The sequence below is a fragment of the Schistocerca nitens genome, chromosome 10 (genome assembly GCF_023898315.1).
Source record: "Schistocerca nitens isolate TAMUIC-IGC-003100 chromosome 10, iqSchNite1.1, whole genome shotgun sequence".
Taxonomy (NCBI): Eukaryota; Metazoa; Arthropoda; class Insecta; order Orthoptera; family Acrididae; genus Schistocerca; species Schistocerca nitens.
In genome coordinates this window covers 52,517,893-52,538,304 of record NC_064623.1, presented here as the reverse complement: position 1 = coordinate 52,538,304, position 20,412 = coordinate 52,517,893, and the positions used below count along the sequence as shown (strand labels likewise).

The window sequence follows — 20,412 nt, the reverse complement described above, 5'->3', positions numbered from 1 at the left end:
TTAAGTGTCAGGAAGTCGTGTCTGAAAGTATTTGTATGGAGTGTAGCCATGTATGGAAGTGAAACGTGGACGATAAATAGTTTAGACAAGAAGAGAATAGAAGCTTTCGAAATGTGGTGCTACAGAAGAATGCTGAAGATTAGATGGGTCGGTCGCATAACTAGTGAGGAGGTATTGAATAGAATTTTGGAAAAGAGGAGTTTGTGGGACAAGTTGACTAGAAGAAGGGATCAGTTGGTAGGACATGTCCTGAGGCATCAAGGGATCACCAATTTGGTACTGGAGGGCAGCGTGGAGGATAAAAATCATAGAGGGAGACTAAGAGATGAGCTGCATCAAACCAGTCTCAGGACTGAAGACCACAACAACAACAACAAATGATCCATGTCCATGCGGTGCTATAAACATGACGGCGCCATGCATGGACAATGAAAAATGTACGAAATGTTTTCCAAAAAATTATATAAATGATACAATCACTAACATAGATGGTTATCCATTGTGTCGTCGTAGACACTGACCATGGTGGTCAATCACATCAATTACGCATGTCAAACGGTACAACAGTTGACACTGGCAATCACTGGGTGGTTCCATATTCACCATTGCTGTGTAAAATCTACATAGCACACATAAACATTGAGCTCTGTAGTTCGGTGAAGTCCATAAAATACATGTGCAAGTATGTCCATAAGGGCAGTGATATGGCTGTATTTGCTGTTCACAATGTTAACGAAAACGATGAAATAACACGGTATCAAATGGGCCGATACATCAGCAGCAATGAAGGAGTTTGGCGTATTTTGGGTTTTCCGATACACTGTTATACATTTGGCCGCACACCTCGAAAATGAACAGCGTGTTTATTTCACGGAAGAGACTGCTCTGCAGTGTGCATCAATTGCCCCAAAAACCACATTAACTGAGTTTTTCGAACTATGCAACTGACCAGATATTTCCGGTCAATTCGCAGACATTAACGTATACTGATGTGCCACGATATTTCACATGGAACAAACAGTCAAAAAAAGTGGGAACAACGAAAGTGAGGTGTTCCGGTTGAAGGATACAACGGCATATTTATGGGAAATACATTAGGCCGATTATACACAGTCCACACAAAGCAACGCGAATGTTTCTTCTTGCATTTATTGTTGGTTAATTATCCTGGACAGACGTCCTTCCAATACTTGCGAACAGTCAATGACATTTTGTATGACACATATTGTGATGCGTGTCGCAAATTACATTTGCTGGAAGATGACAACCATTGGGATATTACACTTGCAAATGCAGCATTGAGTTCCTCTCCTCATCAAATTCACCAATTATTTGCCATATTATTGACGACATGTTTTCCATCTCAAGCTTCTGTCCTCTGGGACAAATATAAAGATTCCATGAGCGATGACATTCTGCATCGCATTTGGATCGCTGATAAAGATCCCAATATCCAATTTTCCCCAGAAATACATAACGAGGCGCTAATAAAGATTGAAGATATTTGCATTCTAATTTCGAATATGCCACTCATCCATTTTGGTATGCTGTCACCTAACCTTCCAGCAACAAACATCATTAACGGTGAGATTCAGCACGAACAACAGTTCAATACGGTCTCTTTAACTACTTTCGTTGAAAATAATGAGCAACTACTCACTGATGAACAGAAGAATGTATACTATTGAATTAATTTGTCAACTGCAGCAGAACAAGGTAGATTCTCTCTTTTTTTTTTTGGACGCACCAGGTGGCACTGGAAAAACGTTTCTCATCCCACTAATACATGCGCGCATTCGATCAAAAAATCGTATTGCGTTAGCAATTGCTTCGTCGGGTATTGCAGCCACTTTGCTTGATGGCGGACGGACTGCACATTCAGCACTCAAGTTGCTGTTGAACATTCACACAAATCCAGATGCAGTGTGCAACATAAAAAAGACTTCCGGTATGGCTAAAGTTTTGCAAAAAATGCAAAATTATTATCTGGGATGAATGCACTATGGCCCACATGCATTCACCTGAAGCTCTCGACAGAATGATGAAAGATCTAAATAATAACACCAGGCTTTTCGGTGGTGCCTTACTGCTGCTGTCCGGTGATTTTAGACACACATTGCCAGTCATTCCAAGCTCTACATATGCGGATGAAATTAACGCATGTATAAAACAATCTTATCTATGGCGAAATGTCAGTACATTACGTCGTAACACAAATATACGTGTTCAACTGCAAAACGATCCATTGGCACTATCATTCTCCGAGAAATTGCTCAACATTGGAAATGGAACAATAACATTTCATAGAGACACACAAATGCATCAAATTGCTAGACAATTTCTGCAATATGGTAAATACGAAAGATGCTTTGTTTGAAAGCGTATTTCCAGATTTGCAAGCTAATTATATTAATCATGTGTGACTTCGTGAATGAGCTATTTTAGCCGCAAAAAATATCGATGTTGACACTATTACGTTCAAAATACAACAGTCATTGCCCGGCAATGAGATATTGTTCAAATCGATCGACACTGTTACCGATACTGACGAAGCAGTCAACTATCCTGTTGAATTTTTGAATTTGCTGGATTTACCAGGAATGTAGTCATAAAAAAAATTATGGGCAATGTTCTTGAAGCTACAATTTTGAACGGCAAATTTGAAGGTGAAGTTGTTCTCCTGCCACGAATCCCAACGATCCCTTCAGACTCACCCATTCCATTCAGACGCCTGCAATTTCCAATTCGCTTGGCATTTGCCATGACTATTAATAAGTCACAAGGTCAAACAATGTTGATTTGTGGGTTGGATCTAGAAAATCCGGTCTTTTCACGTGGCCACTTATATGTGGCATGTTCTTGCGTTGAAAAACCGTCTAGTTTATTCATTTATGCTCCTCAGGAATTGACTAAAAATATTGTTCATCAACTCGCATTAAGATAAAATTAAACAAACACCATTGATTATAGTGAATTGTTTTTAGAAAAATTGATGTTATTTCAAAATAAAGAATAATGAAATTATTATATTATTTTTCTTTTATTTCATACTTTGTTTAATATCCTAATCGCTTGAAATATCATGCAGGACAAAGTCTGTCGGGTCCGCTAGTTTGGTATAAATCTCTCAATTGCTGCCGATAATATTTCCTTGAATTTAAGCTACATCTGGTCTGCACTTATATTATTAATTTGGAATGAGTGGAGATTGTCTCTTAGGAGGGCGTCAAGTGAATTTTTATCTGCTTATTTTTTGAGGATTTGGGGGTTACAATATTCATTCTAGCTACAACTCTGTGTTCACTAATCCCTGAATCGGTTTTGATGCTAGTTATTAACTCAGGATTATTTGTTGCTAAGAGCTCAAGTGTGTTTTAACAACCGTTTACTGTTCGCGTGAGCTCATGAACTAACTGCTAGAAATAATTTTCAGAGAATCCATTTAGCACAATTTCGGATGATATTTTATGCGTACCTCCAGAATTAAACATGTATTTTCACCAACATATCAAGGGTAAATCAAAGTCGCCACCAATTATTATCGTAGGAGTCGGGTATGTATTTGAAATCAAACTCAAGTTTTCTTTGAACCTTTCAACAACTGTATAATCTGAATTGGGAAGTTGGTAAAAGGATCCAATTATTATTTTATTCTGGTTGCCAACAATGACGTCTACCCATACTAATTCACAGGAAGTATCTACTTCAATTTTGTGACAAGATAAACTACTACTGACAGCAACAAACACGCCACTGCCAACCGTGTTTAGCCCATCCTTTCTGAACACCTTTAGGTTCTTCGCAAAAATTTTGGCTAAGCTTATATCCAGCTTTAGCCAGCTTTCAGTGCCTATAACGATTCGAGCATCAGTGCTTTCTATTAGCACTTGGAGCTCTGGTACTTTCCCAACACAGCTACGACAATTTACAACTGTTATACCAAAGGTTCCTGTATCTACGCAGGGTTGGAGGTGTGTGTGAACAGAAATCAGCATTGTCTCAGGCTAGAGGGGGGGGGGGGGGGGGGGTGGTTATGGTATAGAAGGATATGTTAGGACAATTCCAATATGTGTAAGTCAGAGAAACTGCTATGGGAGGAGGGATACAGGATGCACAGGTTACCATGCAGACATAAAAGTCGAGTACATTACACTCAGGAGCATGTTCCACCCCTGGCTAGTCAATTCTGCACTCAACCACAGTCAGGCACTGGTAGTCCATTTTTTGGTGGTTGTGCCCACACAAAGGACTATACCAAAGTTAGAACATAGCTATAGTTCAATTATTCTATCTTGGAGGTTCGCGCATGCCTGCCCAGACGCGGGAGATTGCTGCATTGCCAGTTGCGCGTGCCAAGAAAAGCAGCGCCATAGTATGGTTCGCAAACTTACGTTTAGGGGGGAGTGCGCAGTTTATGAAGTAAAGCGACCATGGCTGCATTAACCCTTTCGTTGCTACAGAGACGTGCTCCCCGCATTCCGCGCTGTGCGCGATTTTGTCATCATTGCACTGCTCGCCTGTGCAGACACATGGTGTTTCGACTGCTTTGACACACATTATCATTCGATTTCACAAAAACTATTTAGCCCAAAAAATTGATTTTTACACATCTTCTTGACTGATACCTTCCCCCATAAATGATTTAATTTTGTTTCGATGTTCAACGCAGTTATTGTGCAGCATTAGATGTAGTAAACCATTGCACGAAGTTTTGAAGAGTTTGCAGAGGTAAAAGTCCATAGCGTATAGCGTATACTTTCCGTATGGTCGATTTTAGTTGCCACTAGAAATTTCAAAAAATTACATTCAAATGAATAAAATTCATGAAGTAAGACACTTCGATATTGTTTTTAAATAAAGAAAATATTAAGAACCGTACAAGGTTTGAACTCAGAACCTTTTGCTTAGCAGCCAAACACTTTAACCATTACGCTAACGCAGCTCGTCATTCAATGGACCTTCCGGAGGACTTTAAACTCTCACGCAAAATACCGACAAACACTGTTGGTATGACTATGAATTGCTCACGTTTTGTCGAAGTACAATAAGAAATAAACAATTATCGCTGTTCTTTATTGCGAAAAAGCAGTTAGTGAGAATGATACAAACACCTTTCCTTGCTATTGCCTGAATTATTGCTTGTTTGCTTTAATTAATTAATATAATATGAAGCAATTGCTATAAAGAATGCTTTTTCCAAACTTTCTATAAAAGAAAATCTTCTATCAAGACGTTGCTTTTGTTCAGTTACTTTATTTATGACTGAAAGTTTCTAAAACTGAAGACACTCGTCCATACTCTGCACTGCAGTCAAGCTCTGGCAACGTCAGTCTCTGATCATTGGCTGACTGTGTTTTGTGACGTCAGATGCGCAGAACGAACCCAAACTCGGCTGCCGTCGTAAATGACGCGCACTTTAGTATATGACATGACTCTTTTCGCAGGCAGCCCCAATCTCAGGCGAGACATGGTATGCCTGTAACAGGACTGGAGTAGGACCTAATGGGTGGGTGCACAGAACAGGTCTCTTACACGGGACTTCCACAAACACGGGACGTAACGGATGAGAGTTTAGAAGCACGTGCGGCACAAATACACACAGGTCGTATCACTTCACCGAAGTTACCTGCTCGTGGGTGAGCCTCTGCTGCTCATGCTGTGGCGGTTTAGCCCCTCCCCCACTGCCGGCAGCAGCAGCCTGGGGGGCGACACCAGACGACGGCTGTGGTGTGGCAGCAGTGGGCGGGAGCTGCGCCTGTGCCGGCGGTAAGTGCTGCTGCGGGGGCGGCTGGTGGGGAGGAGGCGGGTGCTGCTGCTGGGGCGACGGGCCGAGCGGCGAGTGGTCCCTGCTGCCGCCCACCGCAGGCCGCACGTGGCCGTGGTTGTGGTTGTGATTCCTGTCACGATCCGCCACCGCGTGCGGCTGTGCCTCGCCGACATTAGGGGTAGGAGCGTGGTGCGACGTTCGTACATCCGTGGGGGGCAAGTGGCTGACCTGTAAAACAGAAAGCTTTCATTCATCTGTGAAGTCAATAAAAGAAAAAGGAAAACTCTGAGTGGCAACACTGTGATGTTAGTAAAGCAAATTATACAAACCTCTGCCATGTTTTATGTTATTAAAACCCACGGGGCATGGAATAGGATAAGTACACCTGTTCTCAACTGAACTTTGGTTTGGACAACATTGGTTTACTAACCACAGACCTACTGGAGGTGGTATGCCCTTACACAGGAGACTTTTCATCTTAGCTGAAGGGCCAGAAATAAGCTGGATCCCATGTTTCTGTAGGAGTCTACCAATCTTACCAGATAATGCGCCAGCATAAGGTAGATACTAAGACTACTGGATTCTCATCCCCAGTCTCAGTCTCAGTCTCAACCTCTTTCTCTATCAAAATAAAAAAAGTCAGAGAACCTAATAAATAGGGACAGAGGTTTCCATTTAAATAAGGCTTGGGGTCGAGCACTCAATTTCTTAAGATCTCACCAGCCATCACATTCACCAGACCTGGAAGACATTAAGAGAATTCACATTACAAAGCATATCAGTGCAGGCTCTGAAAAACAAAGGAACATCAAAGGGCATTTGGGCATTGGGAATGAAACCCGTCTATAAGTAGCAGTGCACAAACAACAATAGTTCAGTCTGTTTGAATTTTTTTTGTTTATGTTTTGCTTTAGGGGGCAATAAACAACTGGGCACATAAGCACCAGGTGAAAACTATAGAACACGAAGACAGAGAGGAGTTAAAAAACGACTATACGACAATCCCAATTGACATAATATGAGACAGCTAAAAACAGGTACATGGAGAAAGGGCTAAAAAATACACCATACGGAAACTGAGGTCCAAAACTAAAAATTAAATGGCCTTTGCCATATTGCTTTGGCAGATAAAAATTAAAATGCGGTCGACAGCCCAGGTGTCATTTGCTAAAATGGCCGATAAATCAGACGGCAAACCCAAGCTGGAACATAAATGGTTAATAAATGGGCATTCCATAAGAAGTGGTGGACCATTAAAACCTGGGCACAATGTGTACAAAGAGGTGGGGTGGCCCCACTTATCAAATGGTGATGGCTAGAAAGGCAGTGCCCATTAGGCAGCCTAGTTAAAATAACCTCATCTCGGCGGGAGGGCCGAGAGGAGATCGTCCGAGCTGCTGGGAGGTGCTTAGTAAGCCAGAGCTTATTCCCGTGAAGGGAGGGCCATTGGCGATGCCCGAGGGATACCACCTCCTGACAGACGGCAACACACAGATCATCGGAGGGAATATAGGTCTCGCGGGCTGAGGTACGAGGACTGCAGCCTTGGCAGCAGCATCAGTAGCCTCGTTTCAGGGCAGACCAACATGACCAGGAATCCATACTAACACCACACTGGGTCCACCAAGAGTGAGCAAGTGACAGTGTTCCTGGACCTGCTGCATTAAGGGACAGGCGGTGTACAGCACACGTAGACTTTGAAGGGTGCTGAGTGAGTCTGAGCAGAGGACAGAACTGAAAGGCTGTGTTGCCAGATGTTCTCCGTGGCCTGATACGAGGCGAAGAGCTCGGCTGTAAATACTGAGTAGTGTGCCAGAAGTCGATACAGAAAGAAACGGGTGCCAATGATGAAGGCACACCCGACCCCACAGTCAGTCCGAGAGCCATTAGTGTATACAAAGGTACTATCGTGAAGATCCTTGCGAAGGTTGTGAAACTGAATTTTTGTAGTATACAAGAAATTTGGGTCTTAACTTATTCTAGCCTTTATATACCTTTCTTTTTTCCTCTTAAGCAAGATTTTAATTCTCTTAGTAACCATGGGTTACTTTTATATGGATATTCTGGATATCCCTTTAAGACAGTGGCTTTCAAATAATGACACAAATTTACTGTGGAATGAACTGAATTTGACACTGGCATCTCTTTCTATACATACCTAATCCCATACTATCTCTTTCAACTTATTCTGAAAACACTATATCCTGTTCTCATTAATAAGCCTCACTGCGTTTGGTATGAACCTGCCTCAGGACTGTAAGGTGTTGTATTGTTTATTTCCATTAATGGTGACGATGATCAGGTAGTACATTAACAACTGGGTACACATTAATTGTTCCAGCCTGAGCACACACTATAAAAATGTTATCCCTTCAGTGTCCTACTATTTGGCTGCACACTAGTAGGAAAACTGACTAATGAATTTAGATTGCAACGCCCGAATAATGATGACAGCTCATTTTTATTCTCTGTATCTTTTAAAATTTAAACTGAAATCTCCTCAAATTCCTAAATGTTTCTTGTCTGACAGGTAACTCAATAACGCATCTGTATTTCTCTCTACAGTGGCTCTGCAAACTTACAATTTCCACATAAGTATTCTGCAGTACGAGCTCACAAGCACTTGCTTCTAGGTTCTGATCGACACACAAACTACTTGCTTCAAAATTTCTGAATTTGTGTCCAACTTTCACATATGTCCTTTCTCAATGTTAACTTTACACAAAAATGAAGCTGGTCTATATTATCACTGATGTTTAACTTCACCACCTCTCTGATTACATAGTTTTCAGAGAGATAGAGAACATCTATCACTTCAGATTTTTCCACATCTTCTACACATACAAGAAGCTCCCGTATGTTGTTTTCCAACCCCCTAATGTTATGGGGAAACAAAGTAATTTTATTCTTTTGGAAAGTGTTACATATATTATGGTCCTGTTCAGCACTATTTTCTTTTGATACTGTCTATCTGTAACCTGATTCTACACTAAAAACTGTATCTCTCCAACTCCAGTATCCACTAGGATTTTTCTTTTACGTGCAAATGCCCCCCAACAAAGAGCCTGCTGCAACACATTTTGTGTCATTTATGTGGAATCATAGGTCTTTGTACTTAAGTAGACGATGTTGAGGACTCGGCATATTATTCAGATGTGGCTGTGATATTGAAAATCTTCTCTCTCTTTCTCCGCCAGTTGATGAATCAAGAACAGAAAAATTTGTTCAAGAATTTAATCCTGGAGTTATTCAAGCGATTAAAGGATTTCATCGACATATGAAGACAACTGACAGACGACCATCCTCAGGACAGATATTTCTGTCCCATGTTCGATAACAACTTCATGGCTGTAGCTGCACCTAGCAGATACTCCAGAGTGTCCATGTCCGTGTCGATGCCGCTCATGCCTGGCGGGGGAGGAGACCAATAAGACATATTAGCAGCTGCCCAGCCTTATTACCACCCACAACATTCTCACCAAATGCCAGCAACGCCTGCACATTCCCACACACAGGATGTGCTACCGGATAGACAAATCGGTTATGGAGCTTACGGAGTCGTCTGGGCGGTGACAGACCCGAGGGACGGACGACGCGTCATGCTCAAGAAGTTGCCCAACGTCTTCCAGTCACTCATCTCGTCCAAGTGTGTCTTCTGGGAGCTCAAAATTCTCTGCTTCTTCAAGCACAAGAACGCGCTGCCCACATTGGCCATCCTCCAGCAGCCGCACCTGGACTTCTTCCACGAAATTTATGTGATCATGGAATCCCTGCAGAGTGAACTACACAAAATAATAGTATCTCCCCAGTACCTGTCTGCTGACCACATCGGAGTCTTCCTCTACCAGATCTTCAGAGGTCTGAAATACCTGCATTCTGCAAGCATCTTGCACCACAATATAAAACTGGGGAATCTACTTTTCAACAGCAATTGTGTCCTCAAGATCTGCGACTTCGGGTTGGCACGCGTAGGTGAGCCAGACCAGTCAAAGCACATGGCTCAAGAGGTGCTGACACAGTACTGTCTGCATTACCCCCTGCTAAGCTGTCCTTCCCCCTTCTATTGATATGCAGGCCCAGATTTGTGTATCCCATTCTCTCTGTTGCAATGAGACTGTTTTAGTCAATAGCAATCCCCTCGGCTCTTCATTAACCCAGGTCTGGTCATGGTACTGTAAAACCTCCACTTCAGTGACTGCCCTTTCTCCTTTACTTTTCTCCTCTCCCCTTCGCCCCTCCCTCAGCACAGCCTCCTGCAGCAGCATTTAGCAACCCTATTCTGTCCCCACCATGTCCTTGCATGTTCCTACAGGCAGCACTAGCATCTTTCCCCAGCCCATATCATTTCTGTGCACCCACTCCCACTGCTCGTTTCAGACACTGTCACATCAGTCCTTAGTTCCTGAAGACAACCGTGACTGTGTGTGTGTGTACGCACCCACGCACGCTTGCGTGCGCGCGCGTGTTTCAAGAACAGTGTTGTGCCGCACACTCAACCTCCACAACAACCTACTCCATCCCTATGCCACTTCCAGTCCCAACCCCATGCCATAGGTACCATGGTGAGAGGCAACTTGTCCTTTTCATAATAAATTCCAACATGGACTTTTCACTGTTTGAGCTATTCATATTACTGTTATTCCATCTTGAATTTTTCACTGTTAGATAACTATTTAACTGTTCATTTTTTGTTGTGATACATATATTTCCTGACAGCAAATTTAGGTCATCTTACTATTTAGCACTTAGAAAATAATCAATTACTGATAATATAATATAAACGGATAGATAAAAAATCTGCTTACCAGGCGGCAGCAGGGGAAAACACACACACACACACACACACACACACACAAAAGGATTTAACTAAGCTTTCGAAGCCAGTGGCTCCTTCTGGCAGAAGAGTTGAAGAGGAAGGAAGAGAGGTGAAGGAAAAGGACTGAAGAGGTTTAGGGAAAGGGGTGCAGTTTAGAAAAGTCACCCACAACCCTGGGTCAGGGGAGACATCGGACGTGATGAGAAGGAACGACTGATTGTTGGGGACTGTACCGGATGAGATTTGAAAACCTGATAGCTTGAAGGTGGAAGCCAGGGTAATATGCAAGACGGAGATTACTGCTAAAACATCGTGCACAAGTTAATAAGAGTGAAAAGCTAAATGCATTGTATGTAACAGAGGTTGGAGATGGGGACGGAAAAAAATAGATGAATCAGAAATCAAAGATGTAGGAAACTAAAATGGAGTGAAGAAAGAAGTAGTTACTGTGAATAAATGCTGAGATGGAAGAAATTAACATAAAATAAGGCCAGGTGGATGGCAAGAAACGAGGACCTGTTTTAGTGCTAGTTCCCACCTGTGAAGTTCTGAGAAACTGGTGTCTGGAGGAATAATCCAGATGGAGCGTTTGGTGGAACAGGCACCGAGGTCATGGCTGTCATGTTGTACAGCATGCTCTGGAACACAATATTGTGTGTTGCCTGTAAACACCCTCTGCCTATCCCCATTCATCCTGACTAACAGTCATCCCGATGTAAAAGGCTGAACAGTTTTTGCATAACAGCTGATATATGACATGTCATTTCGAGAGGGCAAGTCTTGCACGGGGGACAGTCACAGCAGTAGGAGCCACAGGTTAGGCAGATGGGTGCAGAAGGAGCATTGGGTCTGGCAAGGATGTTGTAGAGATTGCGACGAAAAGCTATTCCAGGTGTGGTGGGCAAAATATCAGACAGAAATGATCTCATTTCAAGGCACGATTTTAGGAAGTCATGGCCTTGTCGAAGTAGCCTATTGATACATCCAGACCAGGATAATACTGGGCAACAAGTGGTCTGCTCTGAAGTTGTTTTTTGGAGGGATCAGCAGTACCAGCATTGGATGTGATGGCCTGGGAAATCTGCTTTTGAATTAGGCTGTTGGAATAATTACAGCCAGTGAAGACAGAAGTGAGAGTGGTGGTGTGTTGCTGTAAAGAGCCTGCATCCGAACAAATATGTTTGCCTCAAATGCCAAGGCTGTATGGGAGGGAACGTTTTACATGGAAAGGATGGCAACTGTCAAAATGTAAGTACTGTTTATAGAATGAAATTTTCATTCTACAGCGGAGAATGCGCTGATATGAAACTTCCTGGCAGATTAAAACTGTGTGCCGGACCGAGACTCGAACTCGGGACCTTTGCCTTTCGCGGGCAAGTGCTCTACCAACAGCTACCTAAGCATGACTCACACCCCGTCCTCACAGCTTTAATTCCGCCAGTACCTCATATCTCCTACAAACCAAGCAGAACTAGCAGTCCTGGAAGAAAGGTTATTGCGGAGATATGGCTTAGCCTCAGCCTGGGGGATGTTTCTAGAATGAAATTTTCACTCTACAGTGGAGTGTGAGCTGATATGAAACTTCCTGGCAAATTAAAACTGTGTGCCGGACGGAGAGTCGAACTCGTGACCTTTGCCTTTCGCAGGCAAGTGCTCAAGTCTTGTAAGTACTGTTGTTTGTTAGTAGGTTTGATGTGGATGGAAGTGTGTAGTTGGCCTTCAGTGAGGACGAGATCAACATCGAGGAAAGTGGCATGGGATTTGGAACAGGAGCATGTGAAGTTTAAATGGGAGAAGGTATTTAGAGATTCCAGGAATTTTAACAGGTCAGTCTCACCATGAGTCCATACCGCAAAGATGTCATCAATGTGTCTGAACCAAACTAGGGGCTGAAGGCTTACGGATCCCAGGAAAGCGCCCTCCAAGTGACCCATGAAAAGGTTGGCACAGGAAGGAGCCATCCTAGTTCCCATGCCCATATCCCTGATCTGTTTGTATGTCTGCCCCTCAAAGGTGAAGTAATTGTTGGTAAGTATAAAGTTGACTAAGGTGAGCAAGAAGGATGTCATAGGCTTGGAATCAGGTGGACACTGACTGAGGAAATGTTCAGCAGCATAGAGACCATGTACGTGGGGGATGTTGGTATACAGGGAGATGACATCAATGGTGACAAGTAAGGTGTGTGCTAGGAGTGGGATGGGCACAGGTTTCAGACACACTAGGAAATGGTTGGTATCTTTAATGTAGGAGGGTACTATGAGTCACAGGTGTTTATCAACTAACGCAGATATACATTTGGTGGATTCTCTGAGGTCAGCAACCACTGGACAGCCATGATGATTGGGTTTGTGGATCTTAGGAAGAAGGTAAAATGTGTGGGTGTGTGGTTTGAGTGAGGTAAGAAGTTCTATGGCTTGAGTAGTAAGTAAATTTGTATAGACAGGTGTGGTGTTACCTACACAAATGTACGCTGTAGGTTGTACTATTTTCAACAAATGAAGCAAAAGCAGGTTGCCAAAAGAACATTGAAACAAACTCTAAAACATCCTTTTACATGGCAGAAAAATGTTCTCCCATAGAATAATTTCACACATAATCTGCTAAAAAAAATCAACAGTGGGTTTCAACCTTGGGACCTTTAGCACAGCAATCCGACACTCTACCAATCACCTACCACAGATCTTCCCATTCAGTACTCACAGATACGGTTTGCCTATACTCCATAGTTCTGGTGTTACTTTTAGTTGCCATTTATGTATCTTCTACTGAACGACAGCACAAAGCACAAACTAAATCAGTGTTTTGGTTGATACTCTTATCAACACACGACATTTGGTACTGACCTGAGTGTCTGACATCATCTGGAGGTTTGGGTGTCAGACTCCTCATACTCGCTGAACTATGGCAGGCAGAAAGGAAGGTGATACAGCACTGACATAACAGCAGCACCTTGATTTCTAATATATGCAACCCTCAACATTAATGTCTCACTCACTCACCACTCACTTCCTCCCTTTCTCTCTTCTCTCTCTCTCTCTCTCTCTCTCTCTCTCTATGGGCACGTACACCCCCCCCCCCCCACACACACACACACAGCATTAATCTCCTTTTATTATTTTATTTTAACTTTCAGTCACTACAGTCACCAGTTAACCTAAGAGAGGAAAGTAGAATTGTCACCATCTGTCTGTGAACAGTGTAAACTTTGTACTGTGTGTAATCATATTTTAACTCTTTGTGCATTAAAATTTTCCAAGGCAGAGCTTGGAGAGCAGATGATCATTTGACCAAGTGAGCATGGAAAAGCACTAAAACACACTCAGGCTGGCCAGTACACAGATTCAGGCTCATCTCCCCATTCTAAAACCTAGCGCACTGCACATTCAGCTGTACAGGTATACCTGTGACTAGCTGGTAGCAGCACAGTACGAGAAGAGAGAGTACCGCCCACCTTGGTGTTTATGTTGTGGGTGTGGGGCGGATGCTGGTGGGGCGCCTGCTGATGCCACTGGGGCTGCTGCGGGCCCGGTGTGGCAGGCGACTGCGACACAGGCGGGCGGTACGCCCCCGTCACGGGTCCCACGGTGGGGGAGGTGGCAGCAGGAGGTAGGTTGCCGTTCGCCAGGTTCTGCTGGTATGCCGAAGCCGGAGTGCCGCGGTAGTCGCCACCGGCCTCGGCAGTGCGGCTGCTGCCGGTCAGCCAGTCTCCACCTTCTGGTGAGGACTGCTTCAGCTGCCATAAAAAGGAAAGTGTTCACTGTCAGGCTGGAAATATGGTAGCATGTATTTAAATCAAAAAGGGCGATGAAACCATTTAATAGTTGGTGCAAAAGTTCATAGCGTTTCTGTTTTGCATGTTGGTATTTCAGTTGCTATGGGTTTATTATCGGTTGTCATTTACTATTTGTCACTCACTGACACTATTTGAGTTCACATATTGTCATTTTGTCATTTGGAGGTAGTGAGTGGAGCTGTGTGTGCTAGAAAATTGAGTGCCAAGCAGAGAAATCTGAACATTTACAATATATTCTTCGGTTCTATTTTGGTAGAGGGGTGACAGCAGCAGAGGAAGGCAGAAACATTTGTGCCGTATATGGGAACAATGCCAAGGGACACAGCATGGCAAGAAAATCGAAGGAGAATCATTTGGACACTAGTGACTATTCATATTCAGGAAGAGCTTTGGGGCTCGATGAAGATTGTTTAAATGCATTAATCCATAATGATCCATATCACCTAGTGGAGAACTGGTCAATGTTATGAAATGTGATCATTCCACCATCGTGCAACATTTGTAAGCAATGGGGAGATTTCAAAAATCATGTGTACGGGTACAGCATGCTCCAAGCCAAAATCACAAATGTCAGCGAGTGGCGATATGTGCACCTCTGCTTGCTTGTCTTCAATTGGCTCCTAAACAACAGCAACTCCCTGTACAAAGAACTGCGCGCATCCACAAAAGGTAATGTTATGCATCTAGTGGAACTGGGACAATACGGTGTACTACAAATTGCTTCCCCAAGGTGTAACCATCACTAAGGGCATTTATTGTCAATAACTGAGACATTTTGCACATGCAATCCAAGAACAATGACCAAGAAGACTGCGTGAAGTGATGCTCTCCATGATTAAGTTCGCTTGCATTCTGCTAGACTGACAAAAAATGCTATACAGGAGTTGGGTTGGGAAATCATTCCACACGAACCTTATTTACCTGATCTTGCACCCTCAGATTTTCACTTTTTCTGCTCTGTATCAAATAACCTTAAAGGAACTTCCTTTCCAATGAAAATGCTCTCTGAACAAGGCTCAACAAGTTCTTTGCCCCAAAACCACACAATTTATAGAGTCTCGGAATCGAGAATTTACCCCAGCAATGGCATATTGTTGTAAATAGTGAAGGAGAATATATTATTGATGACTAAAGTTTCTGTTATGTGTCTCTGCAGTGTTTATTAAACTTATGGAAAAAGCTACGAACTTGTGCACCAACTCAATACATACCAGGTGTCCCAATGCTTCACAATCAAAATAAACACACAATCTATAAGATCATTATCAAAATTACAGACCAATATATGAGATACCAATTTGCTGCAGAATTCTTGAACATGCTGTAAGTTCGAATATAATAAATTTCCTCAAGGAACAAAAGCTTATATGCATAAACCAACATGGATTTAGAAAGCATCGTTCATGAGATACTCAGCTTCCTATTCTCCGTACATTATCTTGCACACCGCAGATGAAGGGCAAGAGAAGGTGACATATTCCTAAATTTACACAGAACCACAACGCAAACTTGTAAGAAAGGTCTGAGTAAACAGAATAAGTTCTCACATATGTGGCATCATGAATAAAAAATGAAATACAACGTTATGTGTTGAGTGAACTTAAATATGTTAAAAAACCTTCATTTCCACAGGATATTTCTACATGGAAAATGATATTTGCAGCAGAAAACAGAAATTTAAGCAAGAGTCAACTGAAATAAACACTAGAATGTGGTAACATGCTCACTGGTGGTATAGCGGAGGTGCTCCTAAGTGAACAGTAAAATTATTGGCAAAAAGAATTACTCTTAAGTTGCAGGGTACTATAGGAGGAAGTTACTCGTATAATCAGTCAGTAGCACTGCAGCAAGATAAATCCAATCATTTCAGATAAATGTCACCTTGCACAATACATATATGGGATTCTTCTCAGAACAATTGCCAGGGCATGTGATAAACTTTTTGTAGTACACGTTTTAATACAGTCTGCAAAGAAGGTTATTTTCTAATGTTAAACCACAGTGTACCAGGGACACCTAGCTCCTCATTTCAGTATAGCCTAGTACTCTCTCAACACCAAATGCAATGGGCTTGAAAAATCAGCTGAACAGGAAGAACAGTATCTTGAGAAGAGGTTATAAGATGAGCAGCAACAAAAGTAAAATGGTAGTGTAGTGTAGTCAAATTAACTCAGGCAAGAAATTAGATTAGGAAATGAGACATTAACAGTAGAAGCTGGGGGTTACCACTTGGGAAGCAGAATAACTGATGATGACAGGTGTAAAGAAGATATAAAATGAAGACTTGCAATAGTGACAAGATCTTTTCTGGAAAAAGCAAGTATGTTAACATTTTCTAAAAGTATTTATTCAGAGTGTAGCCATAGATGGAAGTGAAACATGAACAATACACAGCACAGACAAGAAGAGAACAGAAGCTTTGAAAATGTGGCGCTACAGAAGAATTCCACAGATTAGATTAGAAGATCAGACAAGTGACGAAAATATATGAGATAAAACTGAGAAGGAAAGAGCATTATGGTACAGTTTGATTAAAAGAAGGAATAGGCTGACAGAACACATCTTGATGCACCAAGGAATAGTTAATTCGATGCTAGGTGTAAAAACTGTAGAAGGATGCCAAGGCTTAATTACAGTAAGTAGGTTCACGTGGATGGAGGCTGCAGTAGTTATGTAGAGATGAAAAACTTGCATAAGACAGACTAGTGAGGAGACCCACATTATTCTTCCAACTAAAGATGACAACAACAACAAACTTTAATGCTGACGACTACATCTAGTAGGCTTCCGCAAAAAAGTAATATTTTCTGCATAGGCTGACACTGATGTTTCTTGCAAGAAACATATAAGGATAAAGACACTGCAACCATTGTTGGATGAATGTCAAAATAGTGAGAGCAATGTTATGGTCTACAGAATGTTTTCATAGCATCTCTAGACTCTTCCATGTGCAAGGCACTATTGACATATCTGTATTGTTAATCAAGCCCTGGAGACCATTTGCACACATACACAGCAAATTTCATTCCAGGTGAGGACAGAATCTTTACGCATGGTAAGCTGTTTTCACAAACAATAACTAATTAGTACTGTACTTAGTACGGAAATGAAAAAATTGAACTGAACAGCAACAACATACAGCTGGTTGCTCACAAATGAAATTAGCACAAAGTAGAAAAGTTAAAGAAAAATGATGGGACAACAGATGTCACAAAAGAGATGCGACGTAGGTGGTTATGTACATATTACACTCAGACCAATAAACAAAACAATCATGGTAGTGATTAGATATGAAAGAGATAATTGGGTACTGGAAGAGAAAATAAAATGACAAGATACAAACAATACTTTAACAAACTTTATAATCGCCAAGGAGAAATGAGGCCAAATGAAGCTGAGGTTCTGGTGTAAGACGATCATAAGTGACAATGCTATACGCTTTTCTGAATTTCAAAATAGCTTTGCATGAACTCCGAAAGAACAAATGCCAACTTACTGATTAAATATCAATGGAAATCTTGTGGGCTTCTGCCACAGTGTGCGACTAGAACTGAACCATCTTGTAGCTGAAATTTATGTAACTGGGCAAATAACATTAAATTTTTTAAGAAAACGTAAAGTGCCTTTATAGACTTGTAAAAACCAAGGAGGATTTGGAAGGAGAGTAAAGTTCAGCGAGAAGAAACAAAAACTTCGAGGTCTACCTATGATACTGTAATTCCATCAGAGACAGCAAAGGACCTGAAAGAGCAGTTGAACACAATGAACAGTGCCTTGAAAAAGAGCTTTTAAGGTGAACATCGACAGAAGTACAAATAGATAATAGAATGATGTCAGAATTAAATTAGACGATACTAAAGGAATTAGACACTTGGTGCTAAAGAAAAATGCTGCAGATTATATGGTGCATTATGCAAGTAATGAGGAAGTACTGAATCAAACTGAGGAAAAAAAAGAAATTTATGATACAACTTGCCTATAAGAAGCAATCGGTTGATAAGACAAAACCTGAGGCATCATGGAATCATCAACTCGGTAATGTTGGGAAGTGGGAGGCAGGGAAGGTGTAGAGGGAGACCAAAGGGCAAATACGGTAAGCATGTTCAAGTAGACGTTGCAATACTTATCTGCAAAGGAAGAGACTTTCATGCAGGGTGGTTGTAATTTCATACATACGAGGGTTGTCCACAAAGGAAGTTCCATTTCTATTTCTATCCACAGCAGCACTACGATCGCAGTTCCGAGCATGCGTGGCAGTTATCTGACTCAAGGAGAAGACATGTACGCCATTTTCAGATTGCTGCTGCCGATGTGTGCTTTGTAGTGCTTCTGTATAATGTCACGCGTAATTGAAAATGCCGCCGCGTGTGAAATGAGATCTGTGATTCGTTTTCTAAATGCAAAGAAAGTTAAACCAAAGGAAATTCACCGGAAAATCTGTGATGTTTACAGACAAAATGCTATGAGTGATTCAATGGTTAATAGATGGGTCAGACTGTTCAATGAACGATGTGATCAAGTGCACGATGAAGAATGAAGTGGATGCCTGTCTGTGGTTACTGATGAAATGGTTCACACAATTGAAGAGAAGATTAAGCACAACAAGTCCTAGCGACTTTAATCTCTTCTTACACCTAAAATCTGTCCTTGGTGGTCAACACTTCAACGATGATGACAAGCTGAAAGAACATGTTACCACATGGTTAAATACACAGGCGGCAACCTTCTATGAAGAAGGCATACAAAAACTTGTGCCATGCTATGACAAGAGCCTACAAAATTTCAGAAGCTGTGTAGAAAAGTAGTTTAACAGTTGTAGATTTTTGTACAACAAATATTTTTTCTGTATCTGTACATGTTTGTTTTATATAACCAAATAGAACTTACTTTATGGACATACCTAGTATATAAAACAGGACCACCCTGCACGTTAAAAAAAAGCAAAAACCCAATAAAACTTAACCATATTTAATTATGAAAATTTCTGTAACATACAAAATGTTCCATAGTTAGTATTATACAAATTAAACGGAGCCATTACATTTAATGAAGGCAACTATTTACTGCAACAAGAAATCATTTTATTAATATCGTGTTTTAATTTCCCTAGCAATATAAGAAACAGAGCTAAACAACATTTACAGTTCTATAAAAAAATTTAACTCAATGTAGAACAACTTTTTGGAAGCACTGGAAGCATGCATTATAGAGTTCCACTCATTTCTAAAGTCTTTTCTATCCTAAATTATTTTTTAATTTTGACCACACAAGCTTGTAGGTGGTGAAGATTGTCTCAATGGAAGGGCAACAAACATGTAAATAGACAAAAGGGGACAAGAAGACCACAGAAACACAAGAAACGGGATGAAGAGATTAAAACAATAACACAGACTACGACGGCTGGCTGACCATGAGAATAAAAAAGGAGAAGCCAGCCACTCTGCAACACATTAAAACCTCCACCCTAGAAGCACTAGGGTGGAGAACACAGAGGGACAAAGGACATGCGCTAAAACTTAGATCAAATGATAAAACCCACCCTCATGAATAAAATCTAAAACTAAATCAGCTGATGACACGTTGTCAGATAAAATAAGCAGCAATGAGTCCAGTAACCCAAGATTTTGTTGCTGGGCAGTCAAACTGGGACAGTGCACCAGAATATGGGCCACTGTCAACCGGGCGCCACACCGACACTCAGGTGGGTCTTCACGGCGCAGGAGGTAACCGTGGGTCACCCAAGCGTTGCCAATGCGGAGCTGGGAGAGGACAACTGAATCCCTGTGAGAGGCCCCCATGGAAGACTTCCACACATTCATAGTCTCCTTAATGACACGCAGTTTGTTGTGTGTACTGTTATGTCATTCTGTCTCCCAAAGCCAAAAAACCTTATGATGTAAGTCAGAACGCAGGTCAGGTTCAGAGACGTCCATCTCCAGAAGCAGTTTCCGCGTAGCCTGTTCGGCCAGCCTGTCGGCAAGTTCATTGCCTGGGATGCTGACGTGTCCTGGGGTCTACACAAACACCACTGAACAA

General features: G+C 41.9%; 1 protein-coding gene across 1 annotated transcript in view; it reads right to left on the bottom strand.

The window, feature by feature from the left end:
• LOC126210521 (serine/threonine-protein kinase PAK mbt) overlaps positions 1 to 20,412 on the bottom strand; it is a 116,676-nt gene that overhangs the window by 40,380 nt on the left and 55,884 nt on the right. Inside the window, exons 3-4 of the mRNA XM_049939768.1 lie at positions 14,035 to 14,316; positions 5,627 to 5,995 (exon numbers count right to left, since the gene is read on the bottom strand). Coding sequence (XP_049795725.1) covers positions 5,627 to 5,995; positions 14,035 to 14,316 — 651 coding nt within the window. The remainder of the gene's footprint in view (positions 1 to 5,626; positions 5,996 to 14,034; positions 14,317 to 20,412) is intronic.